This window comes from Grammomys surdaster, unplaced genomic scaffold (genome assembly GCF_004785775.1).
Source record: "Grammomys surdaster isolate TR1022 unplaced genomic scaffold, NIH_TR_1.0 186, whole genome shotgun sequence".
Taxonomy (NCBI): domain Eukaryota; kingdom Metazoa; phylum Chordata; class Mammalia; order Rodentia; family Muridae; genus Grammomys; species Grammomys surdaster.
In genome coordinates, this window is record NW_021604631.1 from 1,161,946 (window position 1) to 1,189,644 (window position 27,699).

A 27,699-nucleotide genomic window follows, 5' to 3' on the forward strand; every position below is an offset into this window, starting at 1 on the left:
GTGTGTCAGGTCCTATATAGTCTGTCTTTTTGTGGGTTTTTTTTTTTTTCAGAAATCTTATAGGCCATTGGGAGAGCGATTAAAAGCATGGAAATGTTAGAGAAAACAAATCTAAGATGTTCTGGATGTTTTTAGTAGCAAGCCCCCCTACCCTCACAGTGTGGACTTAGAAAGAATCTTCCAGCATGGAAGGGCCAATGTCCTCCCTCAGGTTGGAAAGATAAGAAAATGTTTTCTAGACAAAGGGGCAGAGCATTTTAGGCAACAATAAGACCCTGAAATAGTCAAGGGTGATTGAAAGGAGTCCAGCATAGCTGAACCTTACAGATCAGGGGTGGTCATGGTAGGAGGCTAAAGGTGAAAAATGGAAGCCATGTAAAGGGCCTTTTGCATTATCTGAAGAACAATGGCCTAGCCCACTAAAGAGTTTGAAGGCACTGAGATACATGATCAAATATAACTTAAAACTGTTTCCTATTCTGTTAACCTTCACATTGTAAGGGATAGTCATCTTAAGTACAAAGAACGTTTGTGCTTTTATTCATGCAGTAGCTACCCATTCCAAATGTATCCAGCACCGGAAAGATCCTTTGCTTCCCTATCATGGTCTACCCCCTTGAAGGGAGGCTGCTATTCTAACTCATCTCATCAATGATTATTCAGGTGGGGGTAATGTAGAGGGCTGTGATTTTGGTTTTGCTACCCCTTCTGAAAGTACTATATATTACTTCATTGAATACAATTTATAAATAACCTACATTGTTTTAGCTATATGGGCCCAGTGTTAGTGATATGAGGGAATATTTATTGGGTTTTATTTTTTTAAATACAGTCTGGTGGGTGAGACAGCCAAGTGAAACAGTGATTATCAGAGCCCACAGAAGAGGACACTTAAAGTGGGTAACACATGTGCTAATGCATCAAGAAAAGGATTCATGACATAGGAAGAACATTGTAGACAGAAAGATCTAAGGGGCATGAAGGCATAGACGCAGGGGGTTGACTGGATGCAAGTATGAGATGACTGGTAACCTAGTATGGTTAAGCAGGGGATGTGGATTACACTGAAGAGAAGCCTCAGGAAGTAGAGGAGCCAAAACTAAGCAGGTTTGTATTCTAGGAAGAGAAATGAGTGGATGGGGAAAGAAGCCCTAAAATTCTACCTCTGCATGTCCAAGGTCTACTTTCTGCAGAAAATGTGCCTACAAATACATTTTCAGCAAATGAAAAGGGATGGTCTATGACAAATGTTTTTATGTTTTGAGTTTTTTTAAGTCCATTAATTAGAATAAAGATAGCCTACTACAGTCATTTCCAGAAGAGTCATGGTAGCATTAATATATGAAGGCTTTCAAGTCTCCCTATAGTATAGAAACAACTTCAGTTTTCTTTGTCTTATTTTCCAAAGCATTTGAGCATAGAGCCAACTTTCTATAATAGTAATATTTATATTTATTTTATGAAGCCCAATTTTAGCAAACAGTGGTCTGGGTCTCAAAAACAATAAAACATTGCTCTCCATTCATAAGGTTTATTTGTTTATGTGTGCATTGATTAGGATCAACTCTAGGATTACTGTCATCTAGGGCAAGTGTTCTACTAATGAGTTACACCTTAACTCTACATAGATTATTTTCTTTTTTTTAATTTTTTATTGGATATTTATTTATTTACAAAACAGATGTCATCCCCTCTCCCCATTTCCCCTCCCTTTAATCCACCATCCCATCCCCCCCTCCTCCTTTAAGCTTTTATACCATTTTGATTACATACATGTATTAAGGTCAGTTCTAGGTTGAGGGTCTAGCAATACAATAGATGTGAATAGTCAAGGAACAAGCAAGACAATAAACACAAATAGTCAAAGAAAAAGCAAGGCATTAGACACAATTCCGTGAACACCCTCATGATCACTGTTTCTAAGGGCTTATCAGGATGACCAGATTATCTGAGCCTATTTCCTGTCCTAGTGCAAGTTCATTTTCATGTTTCATGTACTTCCCTATTCTAGCCTAAAATTTAGATTCCTGTCTGAAATTACTTCTTTGTCCTAGCCTAATATTTGGATTCCTGCCTGAGATTACTTCTTTGTTCTAACCTAAGATTTAGATTCCTGCCTGAGATTACTTCTTTGTTCTAGCCTAATGTCAGGTTCCTGCCTGAAGCCTACTTTCTTCAGCTTGGCCAGTGTCATATTCCTGCCAAGCAGCCCATTTCCTTGTTCTTGGCCCATGTCAGATTCTTGCCAAGCAGCTCCAAAGGCTCTCCGCCTCTCCCCCTTTTTTATTTCATTAACAAGATTGAGCCTGTCTTAGGTCATTGTGACAAGAATGCCTTCCTTACCCATCATGGGATATGCATTATCCAAAGCAATGCATTTATGTCTTAGGTTGGTAAGGCTCTGTGCAGAATCTTACCTGTCCTTGGCTTGCCAGCCTGTTGATTTAATAACTCTGTCTGGGGAGGTCTGTTTTCAGGTTCAAGCCATGTACTTTGGCTGCCAACATGTTGATGTTGTTAAAAACAAGCTTTAACACGATGGGCAGGAATAAAAGTATTCCCAGGACAAAGGGCCTCGCATAATCAAGCTATATATGCCATTTTTGAAGCTTGACCAAAATAGAAATACTGACCTCAGGCTATGGGTATCTATCACATCAATGCTCAGCAGAGTAGCATTCTTGAAATTCATAAGCTCCCTATGTATTGTTAAAACATCCAGAGAGGTGCTAGAATCATGCCAAATACACTGCAATTGTCATTAAACTTCTTCCTAATTATAATGACTACCACTGTAAATTGTGGAACTAACATGATTCCAATGGTATTTGGCATGAAACTCAAGATGGCTCCTTACCCTTAAATTCTGAACCTCCTTCCAGTAATTTGAATAGGATAAGAGCATCAATCCGTTCTTCCAAACGCCTATCTAAATCCTCTTGTATAGTCAACACATTAGTAGCATTTTTTGCTAAATGATTAACAAAAGTAGCTGTCTTAACTTCTTGTGTCACAGCAATTGCAGAAGCAGTGGTGCTAGCAATTAATGTAATTAAAGCTGTTATACCAGCAATAATCAAGCCCACTACTCTCTTGCTTCTGCTTAAAGCCTGGCTCATTTCTTCCAGTACTTGCAAGCTATTTTTAGAATACCAGGATTCTGTGATACTCAAGGCACTAAAACAAAAGCTGGTTGATAGACCTCCATAACTGAAATGCCAAATTTCAAAACACAATTAGAAAGTGTACAATCAATGCAACTTACATTAAATACTGTAGAAGAAACAAAAGTATTTTTAACTTGGCAATTAAAAGAGCCTCAACACATGTGCTGACACCTGTTTGAAATCCAGATCCTGCCCCAACTTTATCTCTTGATAACATAACATCATAGAGTACTGTAGCTAATCTCCATATATGTCTCTGAAAATGTCCAGAACCAGAATAAAGACTGTTGTTTCCAATATTGGATTGATTTCTAGACCAGTCTGTGATTGAGTCTGAATAACTTGTCACATTTAATAACAATACAAGAGGCATTATAACTTCTCTTTTTGATTTTATGTTCCACAAGGTCTAAGAACTTGAGGCAAGGCAGCTTGTCCCATCAGGGGTATAGATAAGTGATGGTGGGTTGGGAACTTATGTCCAATACAGCTTCCCAGTCATCATTGTCAGGGCACTCAGCAAGCTCACAGGTCAGCATCATTCTTTGTCCCAGCATCAGCATGTCCCATCCGTTGCTCTGGCGACCATCATGCTCCTTCAGCATCCTGCAGAAAAAAACACAAACATGCCCTCTTCCTCATATTTAATACCTGATCAGGATCATTCCTTATGCTGGTAAGTTGATCCTTCCCTTCCACCTATGCATAAGTATACCTAGTTGTAGAGCATTATAGACACACAGCAGAAAGTTCCTTGGCATCCAAAATTAAAAAAAAAAAAAAACTTAAAATAGAAAATAAAAAGAACATGATTTAAATAAATTTGTGGTGTACAACAGTATATCTCCCTCTTTTTTTTTTTACTTTATGAAGATATTGTTTTAAAGTTCCATGGGCCCATTCCACAGTCTCTTGTCCTTAACAATTATAAGGAATTTCTATAATATGGGTAATGTTAAATTGCTGCTAAAAAGTCTGAAATGTTCGACTGCCATAGCCAGTTCCATTATCTGGTTTTTTGTTTGTTTGTTTGTTTTCCTTTTTTTATTACTGGGTACTTTATCTACATTTCACATGTTATCCCCTTTCCCCATTCCCCACCCCCAGAAACCCCTTAGCCCATCCTCCCTCCTCCTATTTCTATGAAGGTGTGCCCCCACCCATCTACCCACTCTCACCTCCCCTCCCTCAAATTCCCCCTCACTGGGGCATCCAGCCTTCAAGGAACCAAGACCCTCCTCTCTTAACAAGTCTAATCCTCCTCTACAAATACAGCTAGAGACATGGGTCCCTTCATGTGTGTCCCCAAGCTGTTTAGACCCAGGGAGCTCTGGTTGGTTGGTATTGTCACTCTCCCCATGGGGCTATAAGCCACTTCAACTCCTTGAGTATTGTCTCTAACTCCTCCAAAGGGAACCCTGTGATCAGTTTGATGGTTAGCTGTGAGCATCCCCTTCTGTATATGTCAGGCACATAGATTCTTTTAAATGCAGAACATAGCTGGTTTCCACACCCACCTGCGCATTGGGCTACTCTTGTGCCCCTGTCAGAATGTCAGTTGTTGATGTTTCATGGCAGCTTCTCATTTCATTCACAGTCTTGGGATTTTTTTCCCTTGTTTTTTGCCATGCCCAGACTTTATTACCTGCTAAGAGGTTTTAAGAACTGTGAACTTAGCTGTTCTTAAACAAATATAAATCATTTAAAATGTGTTTAATAGCAATTATAATGAAAAATCGTGTTTACATATTATCAAGTCCTTATACTCACATTGGCAAACTTCTAAATTGATACTGCACCAGTAAAGCAGTAGTGGTGCTTACAAAAATCAAACAAATAAAACCAGGATTGACCTTGTTGAAATATAATGTTTCTAGCATTTATCTGTCAAAACCACTGATTTGGAAATTGTTTTAACTTCTTGAAAACTGTAGACCTTTTTCCCCATAAAAATTCTCATCATTTGCAGAGTGCAGTTTCATTTTCCTTGAAGAGAATGTAGTGATTGATTATCCAGCGTGCTGTGGTGACAAGGTAAACCAACCAAATAGCTCGGAAATTGTATGTAATCATATAGCATCACATAGGGGCCATGTCGAGCACAGCCATTGGAATTAAATTGTGCCTTTCTTGTTGGTCCCTGCTGGTATTTCCTGCTCACCTCCAAAACCTTCACCTCCAGAGACTATTCAGTCATCCTTTCTCCTCTGTCAATTCCTTTCTTACTACCCCAAAGCACTGCAGTAGATATAGAACAAACCTCCCTCACCCAAAGAGATTACAAGCTGCAGGTGGCTGTTTCCCATATCCCTTGTCTATGTGCCTTTCAGTGAGAAGATTTTACATTTCCTATGCAAGCATTCTTTTATTAGTTCTGAAGATGCTGCCCATGTGATGAGCAAGTGGAAGGAAGGATGGGAGATGGATAAGAGGAAAAGCGGCATGTCATTCGCTTCTGAGACGCTGATAATCTAGTTGTGAAGGCCAGATACACCTGCAAAAGCTTGAAACCAGCTATACACTACTAATTCAGCCAGTGTCAAAGTACCAATGCACAGACTGAATACATGAGTCATGTGGGCCAATAAAGGAACAATCAAATTATCCTTGTTATTAGTGGACTAAATTGAGTCATAGTAAAGGAAGGGGCTACCCAAGCTACACGAAGCTGATTATCAATCGTGTAATTGAGGAAAGAACCAGGCCCTTTCTCCTAATGATCAGAGTAATCTCCTCATGTTCATCTTACAGTGCTTTAGAATTGAAACAGGCTTTGTGAGGACTGCTGAGCTCCTCTCTGCTTTATTAATTGCTGTCCACATTCTGTAGCATATCCTGTGTTCTGAATTGGGATGAGGATTTTAGATGCTTAACATGGGGACATGTAGCCAGGCGGAATCAATTCCTGTCAGTCACACACAAATACAGAGGAATGGGATTATAGATCAGGGTGAAGCTGCAGTGCTTTAATCTCAAAATCAATACAGAAAAGGAAGTTGAACTTGTGAGGATTCTATAGAGACTGTAATTTGGTTTCCTATGAGGTTTGCCTTACATAATATAATGTTCCTTTCTTCTCTCCTTCTAATTATTTCAGTAGGAATGGGAAGGGGAGGGGAAGGCGTAGGAGACAGAAGCGTCTACTACCAAATCATCTCAAATAAGCATACAACTGGAACTCATAATTCAAGCTAATCCTCCATTGTATTTATTTTTATCTGATCTTTTTATTTTCAGGGAAAAATTATCTAAAATCCTGTCTCCATAGTATATTGTTAAGCATAATAAAATGCTTCTTTGATTCTTTCCCAGGTCACTGTGAGACTGTAAAAAGTATTTTTTAATATTTACTTTTGTGACTAACCCCGCTGTATCCCGTGTGATTTTATTCTAATAAATATATTGCAAACTCTTTATTGACCAAAAGGATTCTAGACTGCTAGGCATGCGATTAATGTTTACTTCAGTGTAATTCTGCTCTTGTTGCAAGAGTCATGAAATAATGGTTTAAAAAACTGAATTTCTTCTCAAAGATTTAGAATTTATTGCATGTTCCTCTTCTCAGAAGTAACACTAACTTGCTGCATAGTGCTCTAGCTTTAAGATGGTTTTATTATAAGTTTGGAAGTTCTTTGGTTCAATAAAGTCATAGTCTGTGTGTTCCCTTTTTCACCTGTGCTGACCATAGTGCCATTATTTGCCTCTGGACTTGCCCTCAAGACCCTGCCTCTGAAAAGAGCTATTGAAGGCTGCTGAAGCTTCAAGAGTCAGGTAGAATGGGCTGTCTCCAGTCCACTGAGGGCATGTCCTTGCAGGAGACTGTAAAGCCCAGCAATGATCTCTTTTCTTAGGCTCCAGCCATGCCTTGAACAGTTTAGTTTTACCATGTGATTCCATCGTGTGCAACTTCAGCATAGGCCAAAAGCAACCCAGCCAGTAAATTATGATTGGAAACCTCCAAACTGAGCAAATTTAGCCTTTCTCTCAGGAAGTTGGCTATCTCCGTTGGTTCTTATGGCAATAGATATAAATTAGAAGCACAATGAACTCTTGGAAAATAATGGGATGTGGTTCGAACTCAGAACGACAGAATAGGAGGTAAAATGAGCAGAGCCTGGAGCCCTTGCTTTCCTGATTCATCTTTCTCAGCCTGTTTACTCCTCTTTTCACTGACAGTAATTACAGGAGTGCTGAAAGGGTTGACTAAGTTAAAGCAAGTGAAGTGCTTAGTGTTGTGCCCTGTACTTATAAGAGCCCTGTAAACACTCATGATAACCATGAGTATTATGTGACTTTCAAAGGATATAGCACATGCTGCAAACACCCTGCAAGCTGTAAGAGATGACCCAAATGTCACTTCTTGTTCTTAATATAGCCATGGTTTTGAAATTTAAAATAAATCATGGAAGCCTTTTTCTTTTCACTGCCTCTAGAAGATCTATACTCAAGTAGTAATGAATCTGGAAGGTGATAACTATGGCTTCTGTTCACTATGAACACTGTTTCTTAAAACCCAAAAGAAGTTCTAATAGTGGTAACAGGAGCCTATAATCCCAGAGCGTGGGAAATGAAGGCAGGAGGGTCATTAATTTGAGCCCTTCTGGACTGTCTCATGAGTTTGAGGTCTGCCTGAGCTACATAGCAAAACTCTGTCTCCAAACCAGCAAGGAATGGGGATGTCGCTCAGGGAGAAAGTGAGACGTCCTGGTTTCCATCCCAGCACCATTAAAAAATAAATTAAAAACCAGATACAGACTCATCTGGAGATGCCATGGAGTCCACAAAATCTTTTGAAAAATCCCTATCCTGTGCCATGTCTGAGAAAATGCCTCCCCAGTCTTTGAAAGACTAGCTCTGTGAGAGAGATTTATTTGGTTGTTGATTTTAATCCATACTTTTAGGTGCCGTAAACCCTCAGGAAGTCAAGTGCTGTCACATTCTTTTCAATTGTCCTTGCTTGTCCTGTATGTTATTTCTAAATAGACAACTCATGGTTTCTCTGTCCTCTCTTTTTTATTCATTTCCAGAGCACAATCATCGTGGAGAAGACAGTTCAAGACCTCATGAACCTGATGCATGACTTGAGTGCATATTCAGATCAGTTCCTCAACATGGTGTGTGTAAAGCTCCAGGAATACAAGGACACGTGCTCCACAGCCTACAGGTAGAGTGCTAGTGGAGATGCTGACTCAGTGTGAGCCTGGCAGTGGCTCTGCCTGGCAACACTGCCTTTCATGCCTACTTCCCTTAGCTTGTCAAAGGGCCCGATAACAAAGAGCATCATAGAGATGCTGCTTAGGTCCTTACACAGTCACACTGACAAAGGCAATGAAAAGACCCAAGGGCAGAGACACTTAAGATGGCCATGATGGCTCAGGTCAGGGGTCAGCTCTGATTTCCATCAAAACCTAGAACTACAAGAACTACATGTGTCTTCCTCAAGGAAACTTCAGGCCTTGATTAGTCAGACCCCTTGGTGAGTGAAACGATCCTGATAATAGATTGATTTAGAACTCCTAATGTTCTATCATATAAAGTCTTTCTCATTCTTACAAACACATTCCTACTGACATTGATCTGAAGCCTGCCTACTGTCAGAAAAGGACAATTACACCTGGTTTTAGCATGAGTTGAAGGGAGAAAAACTCGGGTATGAACTTGAAACCTGTTAGGCCTCATATTTCTTTTTTCTGGGTTCAGCACATCATGTGGCACTCATGGCAAGATCATAGCACTTCATATAGAAAGCTAATAATAGGAACAAATTATGGCCTAATTGGCAAACTTGAAACAATTGCAGAAAAAAGAGAATTAGAATAGAATACTAAATTATATGTGACATATAATTAAGGATGGGGAGGGACCATACAATGCATAGTCATAATCTGTGAGAAATCCCAGAGAAAAGTGATTACAGACAGGAATGAGTTTGCAGAAGGTGACATGTACTGGACAGATGACATTCATGGAAGTGGAAAGATTCATCAAGGCATTGTAATAAAGGAAAGGGCAAACTAACACAGTGGCCTGGACGGAGACGTAAGAATTGCCTAAGTAGGAAGTACTAGGAGATAATGTTACCTAGGAAGAGGGACACTGACCAACAAAGGGTCTGAGACAACAAGATTTGGACATGTAGATGTTCTGAGAGTTCTACAGGAGTAAGAAAAAACAGGAATCTGAAAGAGTAACATCACTCCCATGAATGCAAGCCTCCCTCATTCCAGCAGGAAGTAGTATTTATCAATTGTCTCATGCCTCAATTAAATTTAAAAAGCCCTTATCCCATTGAGTTGTGCACCTAACAATATTTACTTTATGTATTCATCAAAATATCAATATGTCAGATTAAAATCATATACTAATAATATTTTTATATTCAGTTGCAGACCAAACAATCATCATGGTAATTCAAAAATATTAAAATATATTCTTGTGGTAAAGAAAATGCAAATTTTAATTTTAAAACAACTGTATACAAATTGGCTTTGCCAAAAATTACAACGTAGTAAGTAAATGTTTCAAGCATAAATATGTACTCCATACAGTAAAACTTAGTGAAGAAATAAAATACAAATGATATTCAAATTAGGAAAAAGAAAAGGTCCATAAACAGAGCTTTTAGTATCTTTATAAACATCCAATGGAAGTTTTTAAATCCCTGTGAGACTGAAATTCCATTAAGTACTTTTTTTTTCATTTTTACTTGAAAAGTAGTAATTGAAGCTACTTAGAAAACAATGAGATGTCCCAGTATTTAAATTTGTAATGATTAAATCAACTAATTGATATATCTGTTACCTCATATAACTTATTATTGTGATATGAACATTTAAAATCTACTAACCAGATTGTAGGCAGAAGATGTTGGTTTGGTTTGCTTTAGTTTGGTTTTTTTTGTATAGCCTGGCTGTCCTTGAACTCACTCTGTAGACCAGCCTGGCATCAAACTCAAAGATCCGCCTGCTTCTGCGTCCAGAATGCTGGGATTAAAGACGTGAGCCACCACACTCAGGCAGTTTTTACAAATATGTTGAGTTTGATGGAGATTATGTCCTTGAGCAAAGACCCCCCTTTTCCCACCCCACACACAGCTCAAGTAACCACGTTCTTGCCCTCTATATTCCAGGATTTGAATTGTAAAGATTCTGCAGCTAAAAGAGAACATATGATATTTCTGTTCCCAGTCTTTTGAAACATTTAAAATAGTGATTTTTACAAATGCATTTATGATATGCCAAGAGGCCTGACTTTTACAAGTATTTATATTCATACCAAAACAACTGTATGTCAGCTTTAATATGTGGAGAGGAGACTGTAGTTTTACAGATTATTTTAGTGGGTACACAAATTGCTGAAGCCACTGACCTAACATAGTTGTTTGAAATTGGAATTTTTGCCTCACTCCAAGGGTGTTCTATTTCCAGGGAAATAAATTTCAAAATGGTTGTACCAATGTGTCACCTACAAAATGAGCATCTTAAAACATTATAAACATTGATGCTTCAAATTTAAGCAATGAAATATTTTAAAATAATGCTTTAATAACATAGTGGTTTATGCTTGTGTGGAACCACCATTAAATTTAAAGATTTTTTTAAAATATATATATGTCTAATTATTGGCACAAAGTGATTTCTCACCAATAATAATGCTGATGAATATTGCTTATAGTTGCACTATAATAAATAACCTCTAATACAGTAATTGGTTCTAGAATCTAAATTCTACTGATAGGTACTTTATAGTGTTGTTGCTTTCATTGTTTTGACAGGAAAGTTTTAAATTCCTAGAGTCTGGCACCTTCTTCATCATTTCCTCTCAACGTGTGAAGTGACTGGAAGCCAGTATGTGTTAGTCAGGTTTGAGTTACTATAATGATGTGGACAATTAACCTACATGGTGAAAGGTTTATTTTAGCTCGCTTCTGGGGCTCTAGTCCAAGATCATGTGGTCTCATTGCTGTGAGCTTCTGACAAAGGCTTTGATATCAAAGCAGAAGTGCCCAGGGAAGCCAGCCATTTGCATCTTGAACCAAGAAACAGAAACATTATGAGACCAGGCTCCTACAATTCCTTTTGAAAACACACACTCAAATTCCACTTCTTTTTATTAGAGTGAAATCATTTTTATTCCTTGCATATGAAAATCTCACATATTTATGAAGATAATTATTATATGAAAATCTTGCATATTTGTGAAAATACTTATTTTATAAAAATCTTCCATATTTGTGAAGATAGTTATTGTGGTTCATTTCCAGTTCATTATGGTTCATTGTGGGACATTTCTTGTATCAGGCATACTTTGGGTCTAAATCATCCCAGTCATCATTCATTATTCTCCATTTTCATTAGCCTGATATTGTCCATCTTATTGTCCTGACTCCTCCAAGCCTAGACTGCACTAAGGTGTGCTCTGCATGATAAAACAGCACCATCACATGTCTGTCTGTCTGTCTGTCTGTCTCTGTCTCTCTGTCTCTCTCTGTCTCCCTCTCTCTCTCTCTCTCTCTCTCTGTGTGTGTGTGTGTGTGTGTGTGTGTGTGTGTGTGTATCTGTGTGTCTATGTATGTGTGTATGCATGTAGAAAGAGTTAACCAGTCATGGAAAGAAAGAGTAGTGTGTGACAAAGAAATGGAATGATACACCCACAGCATCAAGTTGTGAGAGAAAACACAGTAAAGCATGGAAGGGCCGTGCCACAGGATTACATTACTAATCAAGGCAGACAAGGATTTCAGAAGGTGTGAACTGGTTTGAGGAGGAGTGAACGTGATTGAAGCAGAGAAGCTTAAGCAGGGTAGGATGGAGCTGTGGCAACATCCAAGAGGTTAGGAGATTAGAAAGGGAAGAACAAGTGAATGAGTTGGGTGAGACTGGGGACCCAGGAATGAGTGTGGGTGAGATGGAGGCTCTGGAGTACAGGCTCAGGGGTTCCTGTTTTAAAGTTAGTCAGAAAGGATTGTTGAAGGTAGAGGAGTGTATCAGGTGCATCGAGATGCTCTGTGGAGGCTCTTCTGCTTTTTAGATGGATTGGAGAGAGAGAAGGGGTGAGAGATAGGAGAGTGCTTGTTAGGGATGTGGTGGGGAAATGGAGAGGTAAGATCTGTGCAGCCAGGCCACTGATGGCTGGTGAGGGCAGGGAAGGCTTTAAGAGAAACAAGGGTGAAAGCATCTTTCTCTTTTCAACTGTGGCAACTTTCTAAACATAAGATTCAAGATCTCACACCCACCCATTGAATGTGGTGTTATTTTTAACTCCTCATCTGGGCCTATTGAGATATTTTTGCATCCTCATTCTGTCATCAGAAATTCTGAACTATCCTCAGAGTCTCATGCCTCTTGAGCTTGGTTTCTTTATAGGAAAACATTCAGCAAACAGCTTAAGTCGAAAACTTAGGGGCTGCCTCTTGTGCCAGCCTTGCCAGGTGAGTGTGTATGTGCTATGCAGTGTTTCTAGCTGGGTGCCTGACTTTGGCTCGGGAGCAGGCCCTCCAGCCGGTGTGCATGCCAGCTTTATACCTACTCATTGCGTGACTTCAGACAGCACACATCCTCTCTGCCCTAACTTCCCTTTCCCAAAAATGTGTGTGTTGGGGGGGGGTCTAGAAATGCCAAGCTTTACATCAGTTTCTCAGCAAATAAAATGCAATCCAGCTTACTCGCTGTAATACTAATGATGGTGGTGAATCCCCTTCTTGCTCACAACAGCCCTCATCTGTCAGCATCTGCCTTTTCAGACACATTTTTCTTTCAGGTGCTTCTCACCCTGACCTTGTACTTTTAGTTTTAGGGTTGGGTTGGGTTGGGTTGGGTTGGGTTGGGTTGGGTTGGGTTGGGTTGGGTTTGGGGGTGGGGTAGGGTGGGGGTGGGGTGGGGTAGGGGTGGGGTAGGGTGGGGTTGGGTTTTGTTTGGTTTGGTTGTAGAGACAGGTGTGGAATTTACTGTGTAGCCTAGGAAGATCCTCCTGCTTCAGCCTCCAAAGTACTAGAATTATAGGCTTGTGCCACTGTGTACTGCAAAGTCTAAGCCTCTTGATGCAGCTCTCCCTTTAACATCTTCCCAAGACAGTATATGCACATCCAATGTGGATAATATTCTGTCACCACAATCCTCTCACCTTTTACTTTTAAATTCTGAATAAAGTCCCACTGAGGAAAACAGTATTGCAGATCTAGGAACAAGAAACAGGGATGTAAATTTGAAGTGTCAGGTGACATTCACATGGGCACAGGAAAAGGAGAGACCTCCGTCCTGGAGATAGACAGATATGAGTGTTATTTGAAGCTGCGGTACTTGGTGAAACCTCCTTGGGATAAGTATAGATAGCCATGGCACAGATGACAAAAGTCTGCACTGAAGAAGTTTGCAAAATGAGTAAGTATCAAAGAGACTGAGAAGCAACAGCTAGTAAAACAGGAAACTTTTTTAAAAAAGTAATGTGAGAACAAAGCAAAAGGATGCAAAGAGATGAACTGTGTGAGCTGTTCCTGATGGGTCTGGTCAAAGCATGGATCAGTGAAGTCTTTTGCACAGTGGGTTGCTGGAAACTATCACATGAGCTGTTCTTATGGGGCATTAGGGTGCAAACCAGAATGGCGAGCATGAGAAAGGAAAATATAGATAGAGAAATTATAAATATAAGCTAAGCATTAATTTGTAGATAGTGCCACTACAGAGGGCAACAGGAACATGGTAGTTGCTGGAGAACCAAGGTCGTGTGGAGGTTTGTTATACTTCATGTGCCATTCCCAAAGAGGAATACATGCATGTCTGTATTTGAAGACCATCTGGGAGAGAGAGAAAGTTGTTGATATATGAAACAAAGGGAGACTCTGAAGTTGTATTTGGGAGAAGATAGGTAAAGGTGGGATCTCACACACAGACAGAGTGGTTGGTTTTAGGGAGAAATGAGAACAGTTTTTTCATTGTGAATTCTTATCAATAGAAATTCAGGTATTTCTCTGCGCTTATATTTCCCAAGACACATGTGTTTACCATCTACTATTTATTATATGTATCAACTGTGGGGGATGGTATGCAGATGTGCATATACTGCGGTACTCATATCATCGTCAGGCAACAACTTGGGGGATCCCTGTGGGTTCCTAAGCTGAATTAATTCACTATGGTGCCTCTCCTGGGCTGGTGGCCCTGGATTCTATAATAAAAGAGGCTGAGCAAGCCAGGGGGAGCAAGCCAGTAAGCAGAACCCCTCCATGGCCTCTGCCTCAGCTTCTGCCTCCTGGTTCCAGCCCTGTTTGAGTTTCTCTCCTGACCTTCTTCAGTTATGATATGGAAGTGTAAGCCAAATAAACCTTTTCCTCCACAACTTGCTTTTTGATCATGGTATTTCATAGCAGCAATAGGAACCCTAACTAAAAGACATCAGGTCATCAGGCTTGGCAGTACTTTACCTACTAAGCCTATGTCCTGTTTCTTTTAGAACACAACCATTGCTTTAGGTTCTTGGTCTGTGGCACTCCTAAAAATGATCTTGGTTCTTTTCTCTAAGAGACTGAACTGCTGCGGAAACACACACACACACACACACACACACAGAAAGGGGGAGGGAGAGGGGGAGAGACAGAGAGACAGAGAGAGAGAGAGACAGAGTCTCCAGAGTGGTATCCACTTCTTCTTTCCCACTGCCAGATTATTCCATACACATGATTGTCTGAGAGTGATGTACATGGTTTCTGAATTATGGGTCTAACCTGAATTCATCTATGATTGGAAAAAGCAAATCTGTAAACCTTTGAAGGCAACTAAGTAGAAGACCATCTTTATACTTGTTTTACATTGTCATATGTGTATATTCTCCACACACAACCCCATGGAGTATGTTTCTGTGACTTAATCAGATTTTTTGGGTTTAGGGAACATGTGTTTTCTTCTTGCGTGACTCTGAGGATGCAGTGTCCTTACTTCCTCTCTTCCAGTCTGTTGCCCTCCCCCGGATTGGCACCTGCTGAGGAGTAATTAGGGCAGTCCTAATTTGGACAACCAAATCCTGATTACAGTGAGAGGAAAAACAGGAAATGTTCTAGTTTTGCTGCCAGCAAATGACTGACTTAAATAGAAAGCCCTGTACAATTCAGATGATCCAAAATGATATAACACTAGGGAGGGAAGGAGGGGGAAACAGGGAAACATTGCAGTCCAACTTCTCCCACATGATTCTCAGCAGATCTTGCACAGAAGCTGTCAAATCCCTAAGCTCACAATGCCCTCTGCTGAGAGTCAGTTTGTCTTCTGAGTCTCTCAGGAGAACCTCAGCAGAGCTTTAAAGATCTGAGGAAAGGTCAGGGACACCTCACCTGTGTGAGCACAGTGCTCAAGAGAAAGACTGCTCTAAAATGACGTCATGGCACATGCTTGGGATACAGATGTTCCCTACAAGGGAAATAAGAACTAGAAGTGGTTTCCTTAATTAGTCATACCCTTTGGAGCTTCAGTAAACTCAGTTGTAAGTTCTGAAATGTACCATGTTCCCAGTCAGACAGTCTGTCTATTACTCTGCTACCTCTAAGCCAAATGCTTTGTCCTCTTTGCCTTGAGATTCAACCAGCAGTTCCATCTGTCCCCAAAGAGTCATTTAATGCTTGGAAGTCACAGTTTTCTAAAGTTTCTCTTCATTCTAATTTAGTATCAGTTCATTAATTTTCTCCAGTGGTTGGTAGAGTGCACACATCCTCTCTCTCTCTCTCTCTTTCTCTCTCTCTCTCTCTGTCTCTCTCTCTCTCTCTCCCTCCCTCCCTCCCTCCCTCTCTGTTTGTGTGTGTGTGACACACACGCTACCGTAATGTTGAACCGGGTAGAAAACATAAATAAAACCTCTGCTATATACTAAGAGATTCCATTGATATCAGACACAGCATACTACTGAGGGTTATAAGCAGCTGGGGACTCACCTTTCAGCCATTTACTGTCTTCGTAAAGGGGCTGGAAATCATGCTGCAGTATGAAGACACCTTGCAGCATGACACACTTGCAAGCTAAGCTTGGCTTCAGTGGGATTGCTGTAGAACTTGACTAGCATGCAAAGGGCCCTGATTTGATCCCACGCAGTGCAGAGTGCTAAGGACACGTGATAAAGGATGATGACAACAGATCCAGCTCAGGGATGACACCTTGTCGGTGCCTTGGCATGTTTGTTGAATGAATGAGGAAGCCTTTGCTAAACTGAATGGGAAGAACTTGGAAGGGAAGTTTGACATTTTCCAATTTTGTGTCAGAGTACTACATGACTCCTATGGGGTGAGGTGGACAGCCTGATCCAAGTGAAGTTATAATACCCATTGTGTTAACTATCAGAAATGGACATTCATGGATGCCTTCAGACTCAGGAAGTACTTCAATACCGCTGCATAGTCTGGAGGATTAAGAACAGAGTTGAGCTTGCCTTGAGCATTTCCAACCTAATGAGCTGTAAGCAAAAAAATTGCCAACAACAAAAAAACAAACCAAAGTCATGAGCCAGAGGTCACTTAGCAAAGATCCACCCAGCTCTAACTCTCTTTGGCCTGTGAAGACTGTCTCTCTCTCATCTGCGTGGCTCACGCAGCACTAACTCAGTGTATTGGTTACTTTTCTGTTGCTATGATAAAGTACCATGACCAAAGTAACTTATGAAAGGCAGCATTTAATTGCGCTTACAGTTTCAGAGCAGTAGTGTCCATGATGGTGGGACATCCGCATGGTTGGATTAGCAGCTGGCATCTCACGTCCCAAACAGCAAACAGGAGGCAGCACACTGAGAAGGGCACGAATCTTAAAACTATCCCCAGTGACATACCACTTCAACAAGGTCACATCTCCTAATCCTTCCCAAACAGTTCCACCAACTGACGACAAAGTATTCAAACATATGAGTCTACAGGGATCATTATCATTTCAACCACCACACACAGTTTTATTAACTATAAAATATATACAAATGAAAGTTATGAAATATGTAGTATCTGTTTCATAGAAAGGATGAGTCAGGTGAACTTTTTTAATAACCTTCCGAAGTTATCCCATTGGTGACTTTCATTACTGTGTATATTATTTGATCATTTGGTAATATGTATGTATTTGTTTTTCTTTTCATAACGTTATTCTTCAACTGTACATTCACATTGAAGTTATTGGCAGAAACATTAAGACATTAGGTTCCCCAGTTAGGTCTACTGAGCAACTGTACTTTTAAAAGTGGTTGTCATGTATGTTGCTGGTTAGAAATCACTGTCTGGACTGTCAGCTTCTAGAAGGAAGTTACTGTGACTTTTTGCACATAATTATCTCCAGGAGCTAGCATAACGTATTCCATAGCCCAGGTACGTGAGGTTATGGATCAGATGAACCCTTCACTTACTTACCGTGCCAGCCGCTCTCTTAGCCTGAATCCTTTGACCCCAGCCATTTGTCCTATAGATTTGGTAGGAAGCAACAAACCTCATTTCTCTTGCCTAGCTCAGCCTACTATGATCAGATAGGAGCCTATTGCAGTAACCTTGATACACAGTAATAAGAACCTGGACCGAGTGGAAATAAATAAAGTGCATAGTCACACTGCAGAGCACTGTATAAGTCATTAGCTTATCTAGTCACTCACAACGATTCCATTAAATTGGATTCTCCTTACCTTACCCATGAAAAAACAGAGGTTCAGGAAGGTTAATAACATGGCGAAGGGCACAGAGTGTAAAAGTTGTAGTGCATGCATTAGAAGCTAACTCTGACTGACTTTTAAGTCCAAATAAGAAGCAATGGAATTTAAAAAGTAATGGGAAACCTAGAAATGCTTCAAGTGGCTTAGAGGAGCTACACTGTTCTAAGCAGGCCAGACTCCAGAAGACCAGCATAGGGCCTAGCTTAGATCTCTCCCAACAGTCAGCTGACCCAAGGCAGGTTCTCTAGCCTCCATGCCCAGGTGTTTCATCTATCAGATGGAAGTGACACACCTATCTACCATACAGAATTGTGTCAGTAATGAACATGGCTGGAGAGAGAACTCGATGAGCAGAAGTGTTTGATAGTCTAGAATAAAGGCTTTCATGAAGACCTAAAACCCAAGTCAAAAATCAGAGATGGCCACACATACATCTGTAACCCCAGTACTGGGGAAGACAGGAAAAGACACAGGAAGACCTCTAGGTCACCTTGCCGGTGGCCTAGGCCCAGGTTCAATAAGAAACTTTGTCTCTAATGAATATGGTAGAAAGTGCTAGAGGAGGTCTCCATGAGTACACACACGGGCATACACCCTCACAAGCAAAAAGAATCATACATCACACTAAGTACTACACACACATGCATACACTTACAGACACTGTACTCTCACACACACACATTCATACATACATACATACCACATGTATACATACAAGCATATCATGTTCACATGCATATCACAGTCACACATACCACAGACACCACACTGACACATAAATACATATACAGACCACACACAGAGACATGAATTCACATACATACAAAACATACACACATATATGTATATAATACATACACACTACACTTACACATATATACCACAGACACACGTCACACACACATATACACACATTCACAGTCACACATATATATATATATATACTGTACTCACACACACATACATATAAACCATACCACACTCATACACATAGGTACATGCACACACAAGAAAAAAAAAGATTTAGCATGTGTGTAAAGAACTTAGAACAGCGCCTAGACTGTGATAACTAATGTGTTAGCACATTTGCTTATTGCTACATTCATTAGTAGCATTGTTGATACTTGCTGATGTCACAGGAAAGATAATTTTATGCCTTCTGTTGTATCCCTGGTTTATTCTGCAAATATATCGTTCCATCATTAAATCAGTCACTTTATTTATTCAGCAGTTACTGAGACCCTAGTACCAAAGCTAGACAAGGACATCATACGATAAGGAAACTACAGGCCAACCTTTTTAACAAACAGATACAAGATTTCTCAACAAAGTCCTAGCAAATCAGATTCAGCAGCACGTTAAAAGGATCATTCCCCATGATCGAGTGAGGTTTATCCCTGGAATGCAGAGACACATCAACATCCACAAATCAATAAATGTGATGCATCACGTTAACAGAGTGGAGGACAAAAGCCATGTGACCATCTCATTAGATGCAAAGAAAATGTTTGACAAAATTCAGGTCTTTTCTTTTTGAAAATACAACAACTGTGCTGTGGAGGGAATACACCTTAACACAGTTAAAGCCACATATAGTAAATCCACAGTTAACATTATATACAGTAGTAAAAATGGAAATCCTTTCCTCAAAGATCTGGGCAGGATGAGATGCTGGGCAAATAAGCAATAGAAAGAAAGAATAGGAAGAAGTAAAATTGTTGCATTTTGCTAATGACATGGTCAGCGACACTGACAGACAATAGAACCTGAAGAGCCTACCAATACAAAGTACTAGGACACTAAGAAAATCCAGTAAGACCGCAGAGAACAGAAGTCAGTCACGCTTCCGTATACTCAGAATGAGTATAATGAAAGTAAATCGGGAAGACAGTCCATTTACAAAGACTACAAAGAACACTTAGGAATAAATGTAACCAAGGAGATGAAAAACCTATGAACTGAACAGAACAAATGTGATAGTGTGAATGGAAGAAACGGAAGAAGGCACAAATGACTGGAGTAATAACCCATGTTGGTGGAAAGGATTCATTTTGTGAAAATGACAAAATGGCCATACTATCCAAAGTAACGTAAGTGTGCGCGCGCGTGTGCGTGTATGTGCAGTCTATTGTTTGCTGTATGTAAATGAGTGTGTTAATTCATATACCCATGCTCATGAATATGGAATAGGATGTCCTTGTCTTCATCTGTATTCTCCACCTATTGTCTGGAAAAAGGGTGTCTCATTGAACCTGAAGCTTACTATTTTGGCTTGCCTGGCTAGCCAGCAAGTTCAGGGAATCCACCTATTTCAGTCCCCCTATCTTGGGGTTTGCACAGCCATATGTGAGTGCTACTATATATTTTTGTATGTATAGTCCCAGTCCTTACTAAATATTTTGGTATAAATATTTTTTAAACCTCAAGTTCATGTGGAACCACAAAAGTAAAACCCAAAATAGCCAAGCCAGCCATGAGCTAAAAGAACAAAACTCGAAATATTGCTCTACCTGATATCAATCTAAGGTACAAAGTAATAGTAATTAAAACACCACAGTGCTTACATAAAAACAGATTCATTGACCAGAATAATAGAATTGAGAGCACAGAAATGCACTCATGCATATACAGTTAATTGAGTTTTGACAGAAGTGCCAAGCATTCATATTGGGAGGCTAGGACTTCCTTCATCAGTGGTGTAGGACAAGTGTACATAGCAAAGGAGGTGCTGCATCTCACACCATGGACAGGAGTGAGGCGCGGGCAGTTAAAGCTTTCACAAACAGCACGGACTACAATTCCATGGCGTTGCTCTAACAAAGAGGCTTTTTAGATTCGTTTTTAGATTTTCTTACTCTAAAGTAGGAAACATGAAAGCAAAACAATAGACAAATAAGAATACATTTACAAAAAGTTCTGTACACTGAAATAAAGGAGTGAGGAGCCAACCTATACTTGGGAGAAAATATTTCCAAGCCATACATTTTATTAATAACTGGTAGAAAACTGTGTAGGAAACTTAGCTCCATATTAAAAAACAACAACAGACCTCATTAACAGTGGATAAAGAGTGTGAGGGCATAATTTGAGTATATATTTAGCTTGTTAAAGACCCTAGATTCAAATCCTACACCACTTACAACAAAACAAAATTAAAACTACTAAGAGGGCTGAATCAAAATTTCTCAAAAGATATATAAATGGCCAACAGGTATTTTTAGAATCACTAATTATTTAATAAGTGCAATTTTAAAAATAATGGAATACCTTCACATAGCAGTTATTAAAGTTATTACCAAAAATATGGAATTTAGCTGCTAGTTAGTATGTAAAAAGAAGAGATCACCTATACCCTGTTGCTGAGAGTATAACTCCTGTTGTCATGTGGAAAAATTTAAATGGGACTAATCAAAACTACAAATAAAATTATATCTTGCAATCCCACTTCTGGATGTTTACTCCCTTAGTTAAAGTTAGTATGTCAAAAAGATGTCTGTTCACTAAAACACTGTTTCCATAGCTAAGCTATAGAATCAACCCAACAATCAACAGATGAATGGAGAAGAAAATGTGCTGCATATCCACGGGGGTTCCTATTTAGCATTTTAAAAAGAAATTTTGCCATTTATGACAACACAGATGGAATACACAAATACTATACTAAGTATAATAAGCCAGACGCAGAGACATTTCCTAGTGTCTACAAGAAGAGGATGGAATGGTGGTTACCAGGTGGTTGGTAGAGAAGAAGTTAGAGTAATGATGGGAAATGGTATAAAGCCTTCATTAGGTGAAAAGTAAGGCTTCCCCTACCCTTGTTGGAGTGTATTGCACATTGTGGTGAATCTGGTAAATAATAGAGACTTCAAATGTCCTTCTCAGAAAAATGGTATGTCCTTGATGGTGGATATGTTTGTTAGTTTCGTGTTATCTTCATGAATCATAGTATCACTTTGTACTCTGAGAGTATTTACAATTGTAGTTTGTCAGTTGATAATATAAAAATTGTATATGCAGGGGTTTACTGAGGGCTAAACTTCAAGAAATTAATCTGTTAGGCAACCAAGGCTTTTTGTTCTAATGGGAGGAGACAGATAATGATCATGTGACAAAGAAGAAAAGTAGATTTTGGTAATAGAAGGATCTGATTTTGAGAAACATGTTTTCAGTAAGGAGCAAAAGACCTCACTGGGGATGTGATGGTTGGACTGGATTGAGAAGGATGGGAGGGCAGATTCTAGGTTGGCTGGAGAGGAAATGTCAGAGGTACATGTGGCAGCATTGTGCTGGGCCTGCTTGGCTCAGGTCCTCCTACAGGCTTCTCGGGCTGCATAGGAGAATGCTGTGAGTGCTTTAGTGCTCATTCTGGGCCCAACTTCTGACCGAGCCTGGGAGATATCCTTAAAACTTTTCCAGGTATTTTAATGTATAACCAGGATTCATAAAGGATCTTAAACCAGAGGTTTGGGTTTTATCTTAAGTGCAATAAGAAGACATGGAAAGTTTAAAAAGGACTACCTAGTCTGTTTTTTTATAAACATATTAAGGATGTGCAAACATAGAATGTACTTAAATTTGTTTACCAAAGGAAAAATCTGAACATTGACAGCTGAAGCATGTTTTACATTAATTTTCGCCCTGCTGCCTATGCTACAATGTAATTCTTTTTCTAAATGTCAATTATGAACAGTATCATGTAAACTTACCTATTTGAAGATGGTTATTAAATTATCTCCAAGAGTTACTTACTACCTCTGCAGGCACTCAGATCCAAGTCCTCCTTCCCTAGAGTCCTTTTAACTGTTGTTTCCATGGCCTGTATGCAATGGTGTCTTCTGGGAAGAAGCATCCACCCTGTGTTGGCTAGTTTTATGTCAACTTCACATAAGCTAGAGTTAACAAAGAGGAGGGAGCCTCAATTGAGAAAATGCTTCCATATAAGATAACCTGTAGGCATTTTCTTGATCTGTGAATGATGGGGGAGGGTCCAGACAATTGTGGGTGGGGCTACCCTTTGGCCAGTGACCCTGGGTTCTATAAGAAAGCAAGAGAGCAAGCCAGTAAGCATCCCTCCATGGCTTCTGTGCCAACTCCTGCCTCAGGTTCCTACCCTCACTCCTTTGGATAATTGATGATTCTATGAAACTGTGAGTGAAATAAACCCCTTCCTCTCCAAGTTGCTTTTAGTCATGGTGTTCCATCACAGTAATAATAACCTTAACTGGAACATAGCCACCTATGAAAGTCTACGTGGATTTCTGTCTTTTCCAAAGAGTTGTGGTCCATCTTATTATTATTACTGTTGTTGTTGTTATTGTTGTTGTTATTCATCTTTCTCTTTCCCGGCTCCTTATTTTCTCCCTTTTCTTCAGTTTCCTCCTTTGTTTTCAGTTAATTGTATTTATTCTTTGATATTTGATATGTAGTACACACTGATCATTCAACCTCCATCCTCCCCATCCCTATCTACTCCCCCCACTCTCATTCCCAAAAATCCCTTGCTCACATTCATGTCTGTTGGTTTTATTTGGTGGCCACTGAGTTTAACTAGGCTTGTGTTACCATGGATTTGGAGCTATCTACTGGGATTTGGAGCTATCTACTGGAGCATGGTGTGCTCTGCAGTGGGTATGCACCTGCTAATAGTGACTGCCCCTTTCTCAGAATCTATCAAATGCCAGTATTTTAGAACTGTTGGTTTTGTTTGGCTGTCTTCTGCTTCCCTTACTATCATTACATGTTTGTTGGGTGTCGAACTCTAGTTTGGTCTGATGCACACTCAATCATTCCTAGTCTATAAACTGGACTCAAAGCAGCTTTGTTTGATCCAGCCTTGTCCTTGGTTCATTTGTCTAACTTGGCTTCTAGCTCTTGAAGTATCTAAAAGATTCAGTCTTGGAAAGTGTAAGCATCATGCCCTAGCTGTCACAAAACAGTTGAATCCAATTAGCCCCACCTGCCCCTGGTTGTTTACCTAAGGAAAGCCTCAGCACCCAGCTGTGTCTAGGGACTATACCCACTTGCACTTCCCAACTGTTCCAGGGAGGAAGCCAGTTGACATCAGCAGATGTTTTCTGAATGAAATCTACTCAGCCACGTCTTGAGGGTAGACTCTTCTCCTGGCAACCCATCACCTGTTTTAAGAGGCACGCCTATTTCTTCTTCCCTCTGGGAAGGGAACAAATAGGTAAACAGATGGCTCTGTCTGTTGCCCATCGAGCTGTGAATTAATTGGTAGATTATGTTTCTGGTTGGAATGATTAACCCCATTCCTCTTATAGAATTATTATTGGGGATGTTAGGGTTCTTTTTTGAAGCTGTTTAAATATGCCCTGGAATTTTATAAACTACTTGATCTGTTTCATTACAAAATGAAAAACTAAAGACAGTTGCCATTTGAATGAAAATTTTCCTTTAGGGTAATTATTTCCTACAGGAAGTCAGTATTTCAGGTTACTGTATTGAGAATTGCTTTTTGGCTTTGTCTTTATTCCAATATAAGTTAATATACTATCTATTGAGAGCAGTGTATATTAACAGTTTGATTAATTACCAGTACCATTTCTTAATAAAATAATATCAGATACTAATATAATATTGAACAACTTTTTAAGCATAGCAGTGTTTTTAAGGGACCTAAGTAAATAGTCTGGGTACCTTTAACACAGTGAACACCTTAGATAAGGTTTCTTTTGTTCCATGAAGTACTAAAATAGAATATTGTAGTCATATCCCTCCAAAATATATAATACTGTCTCACGGGTATGAATTCAATCATTGTCCTGAACCCTGGGACAGGCTAGCTTTGGCTCAGGATTTAAGAAGTGGAAAAGTGAGCTTGGCTTGAGCTTTCTAACTCTGCAAAGCATCCTTGACCTGTAACGGGGCTATAAAGGGAACTGAACCCTTCAGCCTAGGTTCCTTCTGGGTACGACACTGACATTTACTTTATATAATTTGCCCACATTACAAAATATTATGCTTTAATTTTTTAGAAACCATTTAAAAGCGGTTAACTTTAGATGGCTTCTAGGACATAAAAAGACAAACTGGTGAGCAGGTAGGTAGGAGCCACAGGCCATCCTCTACCAACCAAATTGTAGAGAATGAAATGCTAACTGCCTGGTAGGTAAAGCAAAGGTCTTTACTTTGTGCATTTTCACTGTGTGCTATCATAGTCAACAAACTCCTCACAGAGAAAGCAAGATCTTGAGGCTTTCCACACAATAGACCACCTAGGAAGAGGGGAATGCAGGGCCAGGCTTGTCAACTATTGTTCCTTGCTTCACTTGTTTTCTGTGTGAGGACATTTCCTCTGTTGAGTTTTTAGAGGGAAACAGGAGTGTTTGTTATTCAGGAATTCTGATCTGTAATGAATTTAGGGAGGTATAGGGTAATTCTGTGGTTTGGCCAAATACAAACTGGTCTGCGTTGTTAAGTACAGGGAAAGTGAACCCACTAAGATGACCTCAGATTAATGAGGAATCTAGATGAGTGCGAAAAGGCTTGGTTGTAGTTCTTGTTCAGTTTCTACATACCTTCCAAATATCAGGTATCATGCTAAGTACGAAGGACAAAAAATGGCAAGAAGTTTACTATGCTCAGAGCACATATCCTGTTTGTGCCCCTAGTTTGTTTGTTTGTTTGGTTGTTTAAAAGAAGAAAGGAAAGAAGGGAGGGGAGGGAGGGAGGAAGGGAGGGAAGCCAAAGCAGCAGTGAGGAGAAGTCTTTATTTCCTGGCATACAGTTTGGATCACCTGAGAAATTTACAGATTACACACTTCATGCAACTCCCTGACCCAGGCTCTGATTTGTGTAGTCTTAGCTGTGGCCTGTACATCCAGTTTTTTTTTTTTTTTTAATTTGGTTTGGTTTGGTTTGGTTTGGTTTGGTTTGGTTTGGTTTGGTTTGGTGTTTGGTTTGGTTTGGTTTGGTGTTTGGTTTGGTTTGGTGTTGGGTTGGGTTGGGTTGGGTTGGGTTGGGTTGGGTTGGGTTGGGTTTGGTTTGGTTTGGTTTGGTGGGTTCAGTTCGGTTCGGTTCGGTTCAGTTCGGTTCCGTTCAGTTTGGTTTAAGAGCTCCCCTAAGTAATTCTCGTGTCCAGTAAAGGCGGAAAACCTCTAGCATAGGGAGGGTTGGGCACGATAGATAGATAGATAGGAAGGAAGGAAGGAAGGAAGGAAGGAAGGAAGGAAGGAAGGAAGGAAGGAAGGAAGGAAGGAAGGAAGATAGATAGATAGATAGATAGATAGATAGATAGATAGATAGATAGATAGAACGAACCAAAGTAACCTTTGATGAGTAAAAACATACAAAGAGGATATAGTAGCTAGAAAAGGGGAGAAGCAATACATTCCAGTGAATGGAGAAAAAGAAAAGAAACAAACAAAGAAACAAAGAGGGAGGAAAGTACATGACTGCTTCTAGGTATAGAGGAAGAGAAAGTTTATTATAGTTACCTAGGAGAACTTAGCTAGAAGGAGAGACAGGGACATCTGGGAGAGTCCAGAGTGGACATGACCAGACTGAGGTGTTCCATGTGGGCAGAGATCAGAGATCGGGAAGAGAAGGGAAGAGCAGGGAAACCAGGTGAAGCAGCCAGAAGGCCCAAAGGCACAAAGAGAGCCAGTTACCAAAATGGTTTGATTATATAGGGAAGAACAGCACAGGACACTGGGCTAGAGAAGTTTAGGGTTAGGGTGGGATATGCCAGCCAGGAGGACCTTGTAACAGGAACTGAGGGATGCAGGGAGAACCTGGAAACCAGTCAGTGTCTGCTTTTGTGTGTTAAATGGGTACCTCAGCCATTTGTCCCAGGTTTGAAACCTAATACCCACTTTAAAACTTTAGAACTGTCCTGAATAAAATATACAGCTAATGTCTATAGGAAAATGACCTGGAATCCTGATCAAATAGGGACAAAAGAGCCATTGCTGAACAAGTAGATGTTCACACACTGCTGTCTGGTTCTGTTCTGTAAATGCAGGAGTCATTAAAGAGTTCTAAGGAAAGGACTCTTTCCTCATCATATCTTAGTGTACAGAGATGACTCTTCTGGCATTATAAACACAACTGATGGTCTCCGAACTCCAGGCAAGAAGCCCAGGTACCTAGTCACTGCCAAGTCCACACGAGAAATGATTAGCTTAAATGCCAATTAATGGCAGTGAATCTGGAAAGGAAATGACTATTCAGAAGATCTTAAAGAAACAGAATTGACAGGATGTGGCCACTGTTGGTGATTAAGAAGACTGTATTCCCGAATGAATTATAGGATGGCTAGACTCAGGGATGCCAGGTGTCTAATGGGAAAGAGAGAAAGGAAGACGACTGAATTCCTTTTGATTTGTTTTACTTTGAAATGCTGGTGAAAGTGTCCACAAAGAGCTCTCTAGTTAACCTTTCAGATACAAGAACAGAGTGAGAACTGATGCTTCCCTGGAGATGGGAGTGCAGGAGTCATCAGTCTGCCCAGAAGACCAGACTGACCAAGTGTGAAATGCACAGGCCTGTGGGACTCAGCTTGTAAGGTGTGGGCACAGAAGAGCCATCACTTTGGCTCCCAAGTAGGTTCAGGTGGCAAGAGTAGAGCCAAGAGGAAATGATGTAAAAAGAAAACGCAGATCTAGAAAAGAAAAGGGAAATTAAATATTAAAAGCTTCAGAACAGTCAAAGAGCCTTAAGATTAAGACATGTCCATAGAGTAGAGCAACGTCACTGGAATGCTGGTTTGACGGCCATTATTTCAGGTGGCTTAAGACTAAATGTTAACTATCTGTCAAAATTAGATTGAATAGATTTAGAAGCCTTTTTTCTTCTCCTAACATAAACAAAATGGGAGAGAGTCTTCTTTAGCTTTAAAAGTACTTGTAATTGG

The 27,699-nt window shown here is 40.0% G+C and overlaps 1 protein-coding gene across 1 annotated transcript in view; it reads left to right on the forward strand.

The window, feature by feature from the left end:
* The window catches only part of Exoc4 (exocyst complex component 4), a 689,148-nt gene that overhangs the window by 518,866 nt on the left and 142,583 nt on the right, over positions 1–27,699 (forward strand). The window contains exon 12 of the mRNA XM_028768362.1: positions 8,195–8,331. Coding sequence (XP_028624195.1) covers positions 8,195–8,331 — 137 coding nt within the window. The remainder of the gene's footprint in view (positions 1–8,194; positions 8,332–27,699) is intronic.